Source organism: Peromyscus eremicus, chromosome 20, assembly GCF_949786415.1.
Source record: "Peromyscus eremicus chromosome 20, PerEre_H2_v1, whole genome shotgun sequence".
Classification (NCBI taxonomy): Eukaryota; Metazoa; Chordata; class Mammalia; order Rodentia; family Cricetidae; genus Peromyscus; species Peromyscus eremicus.
The window spans coordinates 63,215,553-63,232,584 of NC_081436.1; the positions used below are offsets into that span (position 1 = coordinate 63,215,553).

At 39.7% G+C, this 17,032-nt stretch overlaps 1 protein-coding gene across 1 annotated transcript in view; it reads right to left on the bottom strand.

The window, feature by feature from the left end:
- The window catches only part of Vps13b (vacuolar protein sorting 13 homolog B), a 601,468-nt gene that overhangs the window by 56,411 nt on the left and 528,025 nt on the right, over positions 1 to 17,032 (bottom strand). The window contains exon 44 of the mRNA XM_059247261.1: positions 4,202 to 4,357. Coding sequence (XP_059103244.1) covers positions 4,202 to 4,357 — 156 coding nt within the window. The remainder of the gene's footprint in view (positions 1 to 4,201; positions 4,358 to 17,032) is intronic.

Sequence of the window (17,032 nt, forward strand, 5' to 3'; positions counted from 1 at the left end):
CAGGTCTTCTGGCGGAGCAGGACATGTCCTTAACTGCTGAGTCATCTCTCCAGGCCCACGAGTAACTGAATTTGAGTGAACTATTATCTATCCAGGACAAACCTCCTAGAATGAGAGACCCAATATTAAATGACCTTTCTGAGGTACACTGCATTATTTGAGTAGTAAGGACTTGGCATTTTATTTTTAAAGATTTATTTTATTGGCTGGGCGGTGGTGGCGCACACCTTTAATCCCAGCACTTGGGAGGCAGAGGCAGGCGGATCTCCGTGAGTTTGAGGCCAGCCTAGTCTACAGAGCGAGATCCAGGAAAGGCGCAAAGCTACACAGAGAAACCCTGTCTTGGGGAAAAAAAAAAAAGATTTATTTTATTGATGTGTATGTGCGTGCCTGCATGAGTTTGTGTGGATCATGTGTGTTCAGGTACCTCTGAAGGGCAGAGGGCTTCGATTCCCTGAAAGTGAAGTTATTAAGCACTCTTGAGTCCTGGGCCATCTCTCCAACTCCTAGCATTTTTTTCCTTAAACCTTTGCTTCACAATCATTTGTTTCAATTTCTTTAGGAGCACATTTGTGAAAGAAGCTACTCTCCACTGTCATACTTTCCTTAGACATGCTAGCCACTATGATCCTCTCGAGCTATGCTTTCACAGAGGCAAACCATACAACTCAACTGTGAGTCCTAAATAGGCAAGCTTTCCTTTTAACATAGGCCTGGGATTGCTAGGCCCTCTTGGTAGTCCGTCTTATGATGCCATAGAAGCACCGAGTTTTAAATAAACATTTGAAAACTCCAAGGTAGTATCTAACTGGCTAATTCTTAATATAGCCAGGCCTGGCAACATGTAGGCATGAAGCTTACTTCACGGCCTGGGCACCCAGGACTGAGAGACACTCTGGCTCTCACAGAGACCACAGCACCTTTGTAACCATCTGGGACTCACTTCTTTTAAAGGCAAAGATCCTCTTGGTGGGTTTTACAGCTTCATTTTAAAGTAAAAAGCCCTTTAAATAGGCTTTCAAATTTGATAAAAGGGAAAATCCTTAAAAATGGCCAGTGAGGGAAGACTATTTAGATGAGGGAAAATCCAAAATGCCCAGTCACTGGCAGGGTGCTCTCTCAGGGAACCAGGTTCAGGAGAGCTGTCTGCTTTTCTTCAAACTGGCCAACCTACAGTGCCTTTATTTTGCAAATCACAGTTAGAATTTCAAGATTAATTTACCAGTTGAAGACAGCTACTTAATTTTTTTTAAGTGTAGGGTTTCTCTTTAATACACATTTCCAGGTTTCACACTAATTCCTCTCTCCCCAAAGCCACAAAGATGCATACCGAAGACTTCTACACATGATTTCACTTAGCAGGTTTCAGAGCTCCTCTTAGATCAGTGCCAAGAAGAACAGTGATATCAAAGAGTAACTCCAGAGTGCCAGATGCACGGAAAACAGCATCTTAACTGTGATTCCAAGTGGATGTTCAGAGATGCACAAATACATGCATTCCAGCTTTTAGACTGGTAGGTGATTGTCAGTGAAGAGACAGGAAACATAGAAGCAAACGTGGGTACAAGATTTGCACAACAGTAGTTGCACAACACATGAAGATCCCTGCAAACTGTGTACGTGGTCAGGCTCCATTCACTTGTGAAAAGTCATGTAAGAAAGACGACCAAGTATCAACATGTCTACCGCATGCTAGGGACCTGCATCCCATGAGCCTCAGTAATTAGGCAGCTGCTGTTTATTGCAGACTTCTAAATCCAGGTGGGAGAGAAGGAAAGAGGCCAAGAGAAGAGGCAAAGCTCCCAGAAGCTTGGTTACTTTCTTTCTTCGTAACCTCCACCACTTGAAAATATTCTGTGTTTTGGATGTACCAGATCTGAACACTAAATTATCATGGCAACAGAAATGAAATCTAATGGAAAAAAATTTAAATATTGCTTGTGTGTATGAGTGGGAAGGAGAGAGGAGAAGAGAGGGAAAACTGATAAGATTTTTTTAGAAACTGTTTTTTTTGTGTGTGTGTATGTACTGTTGCAACCTAGGGCTTACAAACCTTCCCATCCATGTTGGAATGTCTTTCTTTTTTCTTACCTATTTTTAAATATACTTTAAAATGTTTTTATTTTTATTTTATCTGCATTGGTGTTTTGCCTGCATGAATGTCTGTGTGAGGGTATCACTCTGGAACTAGAGTTACAGACAGTTGTGAGTTGCCAAGTAGGTGCTGGGAATTGAACCCAGGTACAGTGAACCACTTCTCCAGCCCCTTAAATATACTTTTAATTAAAATATAACTACATCACTGCCCCTTCCCTTCCCTCCCTTTAGCTCCTTCATCTGCCCCGACTCTCAAACTGTAGCCTCTTTTTCTTTATTGTGCATATGTATATATGCACATATCTAAATGCAGCCTGCTGAGGATGGTTCTGTTGTTTGTGCTTTCTAGTATTTTTAAGGGACTGTAATATAGAGGCTGCTTGCAGAATCCACAGTAAGTTGTGTGCTGGCTGTGTATGCCTGACAATTATGGAGAACAGTAAAAGCTTGGTAGAAGATGTTGTATCCAGTTTCTGGAAGAACTTCCTAAGCGGTGGTAGAGATTAACAACAGAAAGGACTGTGAGGTATGATGGATCAGGCCTCCTGTCTAAACTATTTGAACCAAAGCTGAATGACCATTTCGGAGACTAGCATAAATAGGAAGGAAGGTGGATGATGTATTTCTGAATGACCACATTTACCATATATGAGTACAACCATATAAGAACTCTTAGGGCAGATAGGAGCCTGCGAATACTTCAGCTCCTTGGGATTCTCCTTCATACAAGCAAGCAGGTCCTCTCATAAGAAAGACTCATTTGTTTTACACTTATGTCTTTGTCTACTTGACTATGTTTGTTTGCAGTGTCCTGTCTTGAAAATCTATCTATTTTTCAAAGATACAATTAAGCATCATCTTCAACGAGGCCTCGACATTCCCTTTCCACTTACTGCCAGTAGTGTACAGGCCAGGGTTTACATGAATTTGTAACTTATGAACAAAGATGGTGCCCCATCCTTGGAGTCTTCCTGTGGACAGTCACTACTCTGAGGAGTGAAGGTCTAACCAGGACTCCCCTCCTCTTCCCTCCTGTCTGGCTCTGCTGGGAGTTCTGTTTTCACTGCTCTTGTCCACAGTCACAAGAACCTCAAGTCCAGATTCCTGATGGCTACAGACCAAGGACGCTGGTGGGGCCTGACGCCCTCCTGCCAGTCGCTGCCTGCTTGTTCCTGGAGAAGAACCCCTGTGGCTCCCTCAGAGGGCGCCCCTTTCCCAGGACTAATGCTGACCCTATGGTGTCCTCAGTTCTTCACATCAGCTCTGCTCTGCCTTTACAATCCAGATGCAGGCGTGTCTGTTAAAACCCTTACGACAAATCCAGCTATTGTGTGTGTGGTGAAGCCAGTTTCCAGATTTTAATACTTCCTTTTTTTTCTTTCTACTTCTGTCATATGCTCCATACTTGAAAAATATCTTTTAGAAACCACATTTTCACATCTTAAGAACACAGAAAAAAAAGTGTCAGATACTTTTTTCCCTTTGCAGTCTTAGAACTTCAAAAACAGCCAAAAGGAAGTTTTATAAAATACGTAAAAATATGTGCTGAGAGCTGAGGTTTTATATGCCAAGAGTCAGCCTGCAGTGAACTTTTACTGCAGTTACTATTAACTCTTAGGAAAAGAAAAGCTTGCTGGAGTGTGAGCTCAGTCTGTCACAGGAGAGAATGGCAACACTTTCGCACATACTATTCTTGTGTGCACATGCGTGAGAAGCCGCTCTTGGTTACCCACTGGTGGATCTCCACTACTCTTTGCTTCTTTTCCTCTTCAGAAAAGGCCTTTTGGTTATTTCACAGCTCATTAGCACCTCTCCCAGAGGTGGGTGGTGACAGGGAGAAAAGGTGGAAGTAACCTCAGTAAACTTGACTGCTCATTAGCAGCTCCTGTAAAGGACAGGGACAGGGGTTTGGGACCACCACCACCACCACCATCAGCAGCAGCATCACCAGCAGGGCATTCACTAAGTGTTCCTGTGCGTGGTGTCAGGAGGCAGAGACACACAACCTCTGCTTCCTTTTCCATATTACTTGGTTACAATTAGGATTCATGTCCATTATACAAAGACTCAGGAGCTATCTGGGCATGAGCACAAGGGAACTCACCTGTTTCTGCACCCCACTGAGGGGATGAACCTTGATGATGAGCGAAGCGGTTCGACCCTTGTACTGAATCGTTCTAATAAATGTTCCGGCATGATCCACACTAAAGGGCTCTGACCAACGCCAGTTGCCCCAGCCTTCAATACAGATGTGTAACAGCTGGAAAGAAAAACAATAATCATCATAATGCCAAACATGCCAACAAAAATCTAGTCCTAAAATGAAAGTCTCATTGCTGGAAAACCTCTCTACTTGTAATCTCTAGCATGTGTTTTCTTTCTAACCTGCATTATTCATCTACTTCCAGCTTATTTCACCAGGCTAAGAATAGCAAATATGCCACAGAGTCAATGTTGTTTTCCAGATCGCATTTTAAAATAATGGTCCTATCAAATGGCAAAAGGTCTGTTGAACATTTGAGGAGGAAAAGGGCCATTTCATTCATTTGGAGGACAAGAAGGTTTAAATGTGAGATCAAAGAACATTGGTCTTGGCTGATAGCAGATTCAGCTGAGTCTGGCTTGTGGCACTATTTTTTACTCTAAATTACCACTCCTTACTTTTTTCTTATGATAAAACACAAAACAAAAGATGCAGTTTATTTAATATACCTCTTATGAAATTGCAGTATTAAATCAGAAAAATCTTCAACATTTTGATATGAGATAAACGCCTTTGGCCCTTCTATTTTTTGCATTATATACTAATTGTAACTTTTACCAACTGAACCTCTGGGTACATATTTTCACTTACTCATTAGAATTGAGAGTGTTGGTAATAACATTTTGTGAGTCATTCAAATATTTACTATTTTGACTATTAATCACTAACTTAAACTATAAAAATCAGTTTATATATTAAACATAATAATTAGTACTTCTTTATAAAATATTTAAGCAATGTTTGATATGTTTTGTAATTATAAAGAAACTGATAGTTAAGTAAAGTGTTTATATGATACAAAAATCTAACACTTTTCATTCTATTATTTAGTAGATCTAACTAAAGGTGAAACTCATGGAACATGGAACTACAGACTGAGGGAAACTGAAAACATCCACAGAGCTACAAATCCACAAAGATGCCCTAAGGTACACACAGAATTATCATCAAAATCAAAGTCTTGATGGAAGCACATCGTTTTCTTTTAATTTCAGCGTTGACAACATTCTTTAGTTTAAAAGTTTCCCGAGGTCACTAGTTGTTACAAGATGTGTTTTGCTGCCGACTGCAGTAGCATTTCCTTTGAGAACAGCTAAGTCTCCCCTAAACCCTCCTAACACCCCTGCTTTTATTCAGGCCTTTCTTCAATTCTTCCTCCACACAATGGCCAAGGGGCCTGTGAAATAACCAGGCTTTTGTAGGGACAAAATGCAAAAATCCAGGACAGCAAGTACCTTAGGGGAAATATGTTCTCACCTACATACACTCCACAATATAAAAGTACCAGAGTATCTTTGATGGTTAAATATTAGTTACAAGGGGGAAAAAAAGAGAGAAACAAATAGCAGTGTTTGGAACCATTTTCTCTCTCTTTCTTTCTTCCTTCCTTCCTTCCTTTTTTTTTTTTTTTTTAATAGCAGCAACTGGGAATAAGGTTCAGGTCCACACAAAGCTAAAGGAAACAAAAAAAAAAAAGAGAGACTCAAGGTCCTCAAGGTCAAATCAAGCTAAATTTTCTGAACATGCCAAAGCCTCCAGAGAAGGCTTTATATAATACAATGCGATTTTAAGTGAGGATGTGCACATTTGCATATGAGCTCGATTAATTAAAGCTTCTCCCTCCTGCACACAACTTTTATTGATTCAGTATCACCAAGGAATACAGTTGGGTTTTCCTTGGCAGTTATTTCTTCTCAATGTGGGCATAGATATTTTCTTTGAATTATAAAATTTCAGATACATTTTGATTCAGTTCATACAAAAAAGTTAAGTGGGAAAAAACCATTTCTCTCCATATGTATCAATTGGGTATTTACAATGTTCTGGGTCTACCATTAAAAAATATCTATCACTGGTATTGCACGCATATAATTTACCAGTTAAGCAATTATATTATTAGGAGGAAAATCTGTGAGAAGAAACTGAGAAGGCCCAGGAGCACATCAGTTCTGCTCATGGTGGAATCACTAGGCCTGGGACTCTGGCACTCATTACCCACAGACCCCAGCTAGGGTGGGGGTCATCTCCTGTTTCCAGTTACTGAAGTTCCCTGCTCTAGGACCTGAACGCTTTCACTAAGAATTAATACTCCTATCTGGATTTTAATTTCTAGACATAAATATAGAATCTGGCACAAAACTATGAAATTTATGTTAGACTACTTAATTTTAATGAGATGTTTTCTGTCATCCACCTAGTACACCTTCATTCTGCAGCTGCATAAGGTACTATGGACGCACTGCGGAAGAGATGAGGCAGAGGTGTTCAGCCACCAGGAGTGGACTATGTCTAGGGAGAATACTCAAGAGCAGATAAAGCAGACCAGCAGTGGGGGGGAGCGGGGGGGGGGGGGAGAGAAGGGGCAGGGGCAGACAGACAAGGGAAAGGCTGTTTCATCAACAGCCAGGTCTCAGTTTGGGTAGAACTTCTATTAAAGATCACAGTTCATTCGAGGCCAGAGGGACAATGTAAGATTTGAAAAGCAGCAGCATACACAGCTCAGAGTGTCAGCTGGCTGGAGAAGGGAGTGGGAGTTGGACAGGTGGCCTAGGTGGAGCAGGCACTGATTTCTGAAGCTAAGGAGTTTGTGATCTATGTAGGAATTAGTGGGTAGTCACAGAACCTTCAGCCCCCCCCCCCCCCCCAGCATGGTATCGACAGAAGAGTCAGTGGTGTGTGGAGGCCCAACAGCTGCACATCAGGACGAGAGGCTGTGTGGAGGGAGGAGGACCAGGCTCCCCCTTCTGCCCAGAGCCCAAGGCTCTTTATGCTCCTCTATCAGCTAGAGAGCTTTATTCGAAGAGTCTTCCTTACTGAGTCACTTCCCTGCTGCCTTCCCATCAACCCAGGCTTTCATCTTCTCTGGACTACTTAGCTAGTGCTGCATATTTCCCACTGAGTTGGAAACTGGACCAGGACTCACTTGCTGGACTTCTAAAGGACAACTTAAAGGCAACAACTGGGCAAGGGACAGTTGCCACAACTGTGGGGGATCCTGAGGACTGTGCGTTATTATTCAGCAGACCCCAGGGCTGTGCTGCCAGCCAGACTAAATGTGTAATTCTACTACTGAAGATTTCAGATGGGAGTATAGACAGCTTTCAACTCTTTTTTTTTCTATACAAAATAAAACAGAATTAGTGGTTGGGGAGTTAGACATCGACCCTGAGGACCACCCACAGACATGTCTAAAGAGAGAATTCCCGAACTGATACATTCAGGAAGAAAGAAAAATAAGATGAAATCTAGAAAAGCAGAGCAGACCAAGGAAGGGAAAGGGATAAGTGAATGTTGTACACTACATTTAAAGTCTACATGATACAGTTGCCAAATACTTTACTGTGAACTAATACATTCATTATTCATTTAAAAACTGTTGTAAAGATTTTCACATCTCAAAAATAAATTAGTGAGGTTTGCTTTTGTGTTTTATAATTTACTCTAGAGTAATGTATCATGTTCTAAAGAGGAACTAAAAATTCCAACAGCTTCAAAAATTTTCATAATTCATTGTACTCATTATAAGGAATTTTTAAGGAGGGTAAAACATTAAGATGTAATTCAAGTGAAATAAGCAACTGGATATATATTGATATATATTAAACCTATAACTTTTGCATATATTAATACATTAAAACTTACACACCATTAATTTGTTAAACCTTTAAACTCATTACTGTAAAATTTTAGTCCACAGTGGGAATTTAATAAATTTATTGAATAAATGAATCAAGTAATGAGACTAACTAAAATTAAATACTCAAATTTTAGTAGAGATATTTATGCATAAAATAAGTATTAAATTAAATCACAATATTAAAAACTTGCCTGTTTTGAATATACTTTCAATATAGGAGCTATGTCTTATATGGATGATATTAAACTACAAATCAATGTGCCCTCTAAGAGTCCAAATCCAGAGGCTGAGACACTGATAGTAAAACATCAACTAGGAGAGAATCTGGGGGGAGAGACCATGATCAAAATATATCATGTGGAAAACTGTTAATAAAAATATGGAAAAAGGTCAAGTAAACAAAAAATGACATGATAGGTGAGCATCATGAATAAAAGTTAGAAAATTTAAAAAAATGTTACTTATACAAAATAATATCTGGAAAACAAAGTTCAACTACCTGTCTGCAGTGTCTGGTTTAAGTGGAACATGTATGTGAAAAACTGGGAAATTAGCACAACAATGAGAGGAAATATGGGAGATATGCCACGCATTGTAACTGTTCAAGGAAGCTCAATTTAAGAATGTTCAGGTTAGCTTGAACCACGCAGAAATAATTCTACATAATGGCTTGATATCATCATGACTAAACACTGAAAATTTCTGGACCCTATAGAGACTTTCACATTTGTAGGATACAATTTCTCATTAGAAAGAATGATTACGTAGAAATAAAACTGTTTTTTAGTGCAGAACTTGGACTTTTTTGTACAGCTTCTTTGGGTAGGAAAAAGAAAAATGGCCGAGTGCTAACTTATGAAAGCCTTTCTAAACAACTTTCTAAGGCTGACTGCCACCGTGGTACGTGTGCTCCTGAGGGTGACTGCTGCCAGGGCACATGGGCCACTGAGTACTTCATTTTTCATAGAGTGTGAAGTGCTTGTAAGTTTTTCCTCAAGATTGTCTGACTTCATTAAGGTTACAAATGCTGTGCGATTACAATGAAATGACTTAAAGGAAGAGAAACCTGGCATCTTGCAAAGTGTTGGTCAGGGTGGAAATATTAGCTAGAGAGTACTCCTAGTGTAAAAATCTCAGTTTCGTATAGTTATTGACCCACCAGCTCTATGTAATAATTTATCCTAATGTCATATAAAAAAGGCAAGGAATATTATATAAGTGTATCCAGTGATTTCTCTAGATGTATTTTTGTTCTGGCACAGTGTATAATGAAAATACACCCGCACTAGGAAGCTGCTAAGATAAAGTACAGTAGATTACTAACCTGCCATCCATGAGACACTTACTATATGCAAGACTAATGCTGCTTATATATTGTCCTAATTGTCCCTTAAAACAAATTTATAAGTCAGATAACCCCCTCCTCACTCAACTTTCACAGAGCACCCCTACCCTCCTCAACCTTAACAACATGGAATACAACAGCCCAAGTGATTTCCGCAGGGCCACAGTTCTGGGAGAGGAAAGTATAAGACCTTTCCATGTGCGAATTCAGAGCCTCTATTATTTTTAAATTAAATTATTTATTTTGTGTTTTATATATATGTGAATGTGAAAGTGAGTATATATATATGTGCATCACATGCATGGAAATGCCTACAGAGGTCAGAAGACGTGTCAGATCCCCTGGAACTGGAAATACAGGTAGTTGTGAGCCGCCTGATGTGGGTACTAGGAACTAAATGTAGGTTCTCTGCAGGAACAGTAAGTGTATAATAGCAGATTAATCTATAAGATTACCAAAGGTATAGTTCATTTTGGTAAAAGGAACTAACAAAATCTTCTGTCCTTCCTTCCTTCCTTCCTTCCTTCCTTCCCTCCCCCTCCATCCTTTCTTTCCTCCTTCCTCCCTTCTTTTCTGAGGGAGAAAAAGATTAGACATATACCAGAGTATTGAGTAATCAACTTTGGGTTATGTTGTAGGCTTCCTTTTTTCATATTGTCTTGCATGCTCTCACGGACTTACAATAATAGTCTCTATTATTCTGCAATCAGACTGTAGTAAGAGTCAGAGCTTCCCCTCACACTTGTCCTGATGGTGCCCTGATCTTCAGCACATCTCTGTAGCTTCTGCAGCTCCTCTCACAGGGTCTGGCTTGCTAAATTTGCTGTCTTACATACTCCTGTGTTACTCAGAGCACTTTGATAGGACGGTTGAAGCTTTGTTAGGGTAATAGTTATTTTTTTCTAGAAATTAAGTAAATATTTTTAAGAGCTCTACAGCTATTTAAATACTTAGCATAAGCCAATTAGTTGTACCACATGTGGGGGTATAGAGAATGAGACTTTGCTTGTCTAAAAATCTTGACAGTAACAGTACTAAAACAGATATCAAACAAGATTTATGTTGCAAAATTCTATTAAACATTAGGGAAAAAATGCTGTAGGCTCCAGAGGTGCTCTCCTGGGAGAGCAGAAAGTTTGACCAGAGGACATATTTTATTTAAAATAAAAATAACTTGAAGAAACACAGGTTGGAGTGTAGTTAAAAAATGATAGTATTTTTATTTTGGAAAAAAAAGAAAAACAAACAAAAGCAAGCAGCAGCCTAGCAGTCATGTGACAACTAGGGATACGGTGGTTCTTTCTGTATAAAATTAATGCCTACAAAGCATACTGACTGCATCAGAAACAAAGACACATCATAAAAGTGGCAAGCAAAGGCTTCAAACTAACATTTTTTGCCAATATAGTTTAGAACATTTTATGTTATTAACTCTTTTGTCTCCTTTTCTCTACTAGTTTTTCTTATAATCCAAATAGAGCCACTGAATATTCATCCTGGAAATGGAAGAGTCATACTGGAATAAAAACAGTTTTAGGAAGTCAAACCCTACTTTTGGGCAGTCAAGAGGGTATATGGAGATGTGAGGGTCAGCAGGAAGAGCTGGTAAAAGAGAGGCAGAAGCAGTGGAGTCTTGGTCAGTTGTGGCCATTTCCTCTGGAAGCCACTGATCAATAAACACACGAGACTGAAGCAGGGAAGACAGTGAGAACAGTGGAAACAAAGAACGTGCTTGGTTGAAGGACATGGTACCCACACATTCTATTGACACCCTCAAAAAGTTCAGTCACTGCACTGTGCCATTTCATCCTGAGTTTATAATAGCCATTTGACTTTCCAGAGGTAAGCTGTGATGTCCAATACCACACCTTTCTATCCAGCATTCTGAAATAGTCACTATTTTAACAGATCTGTATGTGGAATCTGTTCATGGACTTTTACTGTGTACGCATGAATCTCTGTTCAGTTGTTGGCTGCTTACACTATTTGGGAGATGCTAAGAGAAGCAGCATGAACAGCAGCGGCACTTCCCATTTAGACATTGCCTCCCAAACGATGGGCTAGCTCATGGATATTCTTTGCTTCAAAGGTGATCAATTCTAAATGCATCAGACTAGAGGAAACAAAATAGGGATTTTTTTTTTTGGACAAAAAGTTTAATAACCAAGCTTGTTCATTTATTAAAATTATCATTAATGACATTTCAAATATTTCCATCATGAAACCAGATAAAGATATACATGGTTTAAGAAAGTATGCAATGATATACAGGCTTGTTATGAAAGAGTTCATTTCAACATCACATATGTTTCTAAGGGGTGTGGGTGTTCCCTACAGTTAAGTTATATGTGACTAAAATGATCTGAGCTCTGATGTTGACAGATAGCTGTTCTAAGTTCAGAATTTTGTGAGCCTTTTTACTTTTAATTCTACCACATAGCGTCTAAGGCAAGAATTCAATGAACTTTGATATGTGCATGCAGATGAGGATGTTTACATTTTCTTAATTAATAAGTAAAACAATAAAAATGTCTTATTCTTTAATACAGTTATACCTACACACTCTGGTGTTGCTGACACACAGACCCACTCTCTGGATAGCACGGCAGTTGATGCTAGTCATGAACTCAGTCAGGTATAATTCTTTGAGGGAGAGTTTAGAATATGTTGGATGGAATGAAAAGGGTGACTTAGGGGAGCTGAGAAACAGAAGCCAAGAAGATAAACTGCAGAGGCCATCTGACAGCCATTCAGATTTGCATAAATATCCTTGAGTCTGTGAATCAAAATTGTGAGCTTTTGTTTGTTTGTTTAAAAATCCATTGTTGACTAACTAAATGATGGAGAAAGCTATCCAAAGTTAGAATTGAAACTTGATTTTTAAATCGCTCTCAAATGCAACAGTCATTGTTCAGGAAAATTTAGTGTTTAATTTAGGAGACTGCCAACACGTGTCCTAAGAAAAGATTGAGAGGTTTTCTGAGGGGTTAAATTTATGGACAATTAAAATCATTATCTATAATTTTTAATTAGAGAAAAAAAGAAATCAACAGACAGAAATCCAAAATTCATCTCTATTTTCCTTGAACTGGGTTGTGCTGCCACACTGAGAAAACACTTTTATAAAGGCTAAAATAACCACAGTGACTCCGGGTTCTCAGAGCCGCTCCAAGCTGTGCAGTTGGTTTTCTTTCCCAGTGAGGAAATGTGCAGTCTAAGACCTTGTCCTAACTCATGTTATCCCGAAGTGCAAGTCGGGCAAGAGAAACAGCAACTGCTGCCTGAAGGGAAGCCCCTGACTCCACAAGAACGGGTCAGTTCACATTTATCTTAAAATCTGCTCTCTGCGTTCTTAAAATCCACTAACTTGGCAAGTCAAGAATTGTCATGAGAAATGAAATAATCATAACTGAAGTCATCCAACATTCCTTGTGTCTGACACTCACTGGGTTTGGCCATATCTTGGGCATTATTCTGACCTTTAAATAATAGTTATTCAATATCCTGGAAACAATGAAAAGCATGGAGACAATTAGAAGTGCCACAGCACAAGAGTATGCCATTGTCTTTCAGTTAATGTGCTTGTCACACAGACCCATGGAAATGGGTCATGATTAAAGACAATCACATTATGTATGCTGAGGTTGTTATAACATTCCTAATCAGTATTTCTCATAAGTTAAAAATGGCAAAATAGCATCATGCTTAATGGTCCAGCTGCATAGCCTTTTCCTAAGCACTCCATATTCAAATTCACACTTAAAATTAGCCCTGTAAAGAACCTTTATATTTAGACACTGAGGACTCCCATTTGCAGGGTAATGGCTTGTGGAAAGGCTTAGAATGTCTTGTAAAAAAACCTTACAGAATCTGTAGTATGTATTCTCCAAACTATATTTCAATATATGGAATTTACTGCCAGGGAGAGGCAGAGTCAGGCCCAGCATACCCTGGACTTCTGTCCCAGAGGCATCAGCAGTCCCAGCAGCCGTTCCTCTGAGCCTCACAGCTGAAACAATCCTCAGTCAACCTCCAGGCAGCCTTGTAGAAAGCTCCAGAAATGGGCCCTGGGATCGGATGAAGTGCCCATCACAGTCCTATCTTGTAAAAGATTGGAAAGGCCACAGTGCAGATGATTTTTATAAAGAAGTTGCGTCTCAAACTCCTGTGTCCAACTGAAGAAAGTAAGGAGATGTCACCATTGCTAGACACTTACTGTTGGAACCCACTCTGGCCTCATTTAGTCTACAGATGACTCTGGAAGGCACTGGAAGGTCCCTCAGAGAAATGTGACTTTCCTGGAATCCTTGAAAAGAAGAAGAGTGAAGAAACTAGTCTAGAACCCCCTTTAGCCCTTTGATTGCCGTGGAAAATGAAGGAAGCAATCGAGGGCAAATGGACAGTAGTTCCTGGTGCTCAAACAGAGTCAATGTTTACAGAACAGTTTGGATTACAATCCTTGCCAGATGGTCCCAAGAAGTGTTTACCTCACTGTTGATTTTAGCTATCTTGATGTCAGCAACAATAAAAAGAACCTTGTTACTGTCACCACAGAGCAAGGCATAAAAGCCTTCTTCCCAAAGGGATTGCTAGCTGCGGACAGCTGTGCCCTAAACAACAATAAGGGGGTACTGTCGATTCTGGGAAATGATTTCCACGATTTGAGAAAAAGGCAGCATGTGCTAAGTTTAATGTGTAGTGAAGTCTACTTTCAAGACACAACATTTTGTAATTATTCTATGCAGTTTTAGTTCATGGTAAGTAATAATTTCTACAGAATAAATATAGAAGATTAAACAGGAGTGTGAAAACTTGGACATGCATTTAGGCCTGGAGGTTGCCTCCATTCAAAGCATGTACCTCATCTCCTTCTGTAGCACTGGCTTTGTAACCAAAAAGGCAGGGATGGAGAGGACCAGGAACTATTCTTGGTTAAGAATCTGACTGCCCTGATGGTATATACACATACATATATTTTTTAAAAATCTGCATAGTATATACAGAGCCATCCAGAATGATACAGAAGTGGGGTTTATAGCACAGGATTGTTAAATTATTATTTTAACCTCTGGATCTTGAGAACTATTTGAGAAGTTATTGAGTACCCCTAGCTTTCTCTATTCAGTAAGCATCTACTGAAGGCCTATCACAAATCACAACCAGCATCATTATAGTCTCCTATACCTTTCCTCCCTTTCACGCTGGGTAAACCCATTCCATTTAACCTGTCTCTCTGACCTCAGAGGAAGAGACCCTTCTAAGTTGTGAATGGCCACAAATCATCTGTGCAGGTTCTTTGCCAGCCTAATTTTGTAACATGCTCTAGCCAATGTGTCAGAATGATACTAAGAGTTCTTAGATGAGATTTAAGAGACAACACAGTCTTCTTGTTCTCCCAGAACAATTTTGCCATGTGAAGAATTCTGTGCATGCCAGAGAACCAAGATACCTGGCCAATATCCTGCCTACTACCAAGTATGTGGGTGAGGCCATCTTAGGTCACTCAGCATCTGCTGATCTTCAAGGTAACTATGGTCTCCCGAGTGTACCATGATAGGAACAGCAAAGTCTTTGCTGGAGTGGCTCTAGATCTCTCATAGACTCATGAACTGATGAAAGGTTTTAAGCCTCTATGCCTGGAGCAGTTTATTAAGCAGCAATAGGTATCTGCTGTGAACTTCTTCCATCTATGATAGTTTGAATGTAATTGGCCCCCATAATCTTATAGGGAGTGGTACTATTAGGAGTCGTGGCTTTGTTGGAGTGGCCCTTTTAGAGGAAGTGTGTCACTGGGGTGGGCTTTGAGGTTTCCTATGACACCGTCCCCAGCGTCTCAATTGACTTCCTGTTGTCTGTAAGATATAGGGCCCTCAGCTACTACTCCAGCACCATGTCTGCCTGCACGCAGCCATGCTCTTTGTCATGATGATAATGAACTAAACCTCTGAAACTGTAAATGAGCCATCTCAATTAAATGTTTTCTTTATAAGAGTTGCTGTGGTCATAGTGTCTCTTCACAGCAATAAAAACCCAACTAAGACACTATCCAAGGTCAACCTGTGGCTAACATTCAAAATGTCCTCTTTTCTAAGTCCTCATGTTATTAAAAGTTCTTTCTCTGTTCTACATCATCAATCTCTTCACAATGTCTTTTCATATGATTAAATTTATTTAAAATCTTCCCTGGCCTTGCAATTTTTGTGTCTAATCTCCAAATAAGATTTTTTTAAAAAGAACAACAAAAACATGAAACTGACCAATCAAACAAACAAAAACTCCAGGCTTATCCTCCCCACTTTCTTACCTGCCAATCATTTCTCAGCCCACTATAGTATGTTTCCATAGTAGGTTTCTATCTTTATCTTTCCACACAAGGAGCTTTCTTTCAGTAATGAAGCCAACACTGATGTCCTAAATATCCAATATAACAGTCTCTTCAATTTTTGCATCACTCAATCTCCTATGACATCTAACAATAGTGATAACTCTATCCAGCTAGATACTCTCTTTTTTCTGACGTGTGTATGTGTGTGTACATGTGTGCATGTATGTGAGGAAGCCAGAGGTCAATGTTGGGTGACTTCTTGCATGATTCTTCACTTTATTTTCTTGAGACATAGCCTCTTATTGTACCTGCAGCTCACCATTTGGCTAGACTGGCTAGCCAGTAAGCCTAAGAGATTCCCTTGCTTACCTACCTAGCACTGGAATTAAAGGCATATGGTGCTGTCCTTAGGTTTTGATTTTCATTTGTTTTAAACATGGCGCTGGAGATACAAACTCAGGTCCTCATGCTTGCATGCCAAGTACTTTACTTGACTGAGGCATCTCCCCAATTCTTCCTTTCTTGACTTTTAAAATACTAGTATGTCCCAGTTTTCTTACTACATCTTATTTTTTATTATGTATCTTATTCTCCCTGTACAGATTCCATTCTTCAAACTATCCCCCACCAATTCTACTACAGGTAATTATTACCAAGCTCATTTCTAAGACAGTCTAATGATGCTCGATTGTTGGTATCCATTTCTTTGTGTAATCCTTTCCACATTACATAGGCTTGATTTGTTACCCCTAGGATGTTACAGAAATGATAACGACTCCTAAGCTTATGCATAGACACTGGTTCTGCCTCATTCTGTCTTGGATTCCTTAACCTAGAGGAAGCCAGCTGCCACATCAAGAGAATACACAAGCAACTCTATAGAGAGATCCTTGAAGTGAGTATCTGAAACTTCCTACCATGAACCATGTGAGTACGTCATTTTGGATGTCAATTCTGCAGCCCAGTCAAGCCTTCAGATGGTTACTATACTTCAGCTCTTGTTGAAGTCTTATTTACAGTCTTTTCAGACCCTGTGTTATAACTATTTATCTAGTCCTGAAATTCCCGACTAAAAAAACCCTTTGAGATATAAGGCTTATTATTTTAGGTAGTCAAGTTTTATGATAATTTGCTAGATAGCAATAGCCAAAGAAGAGAGATTTTGTTATTTATAATGGGTGCTCTTGTAACAGAAGCCTAAGATGGAGGAGGGGATCTGGAGAAAGGACGAATAAAATCTGTACAGACATAAGAAAGTATTCTTAAGAGATTCCTAAGAGAAGATGAGCAGGAACCTGACAGGCTAGCTGAGGCTGGGACTGAGGAAAGTGGAAAAGGGCTGGCTGCTGAGCAGCGTCACCAAGG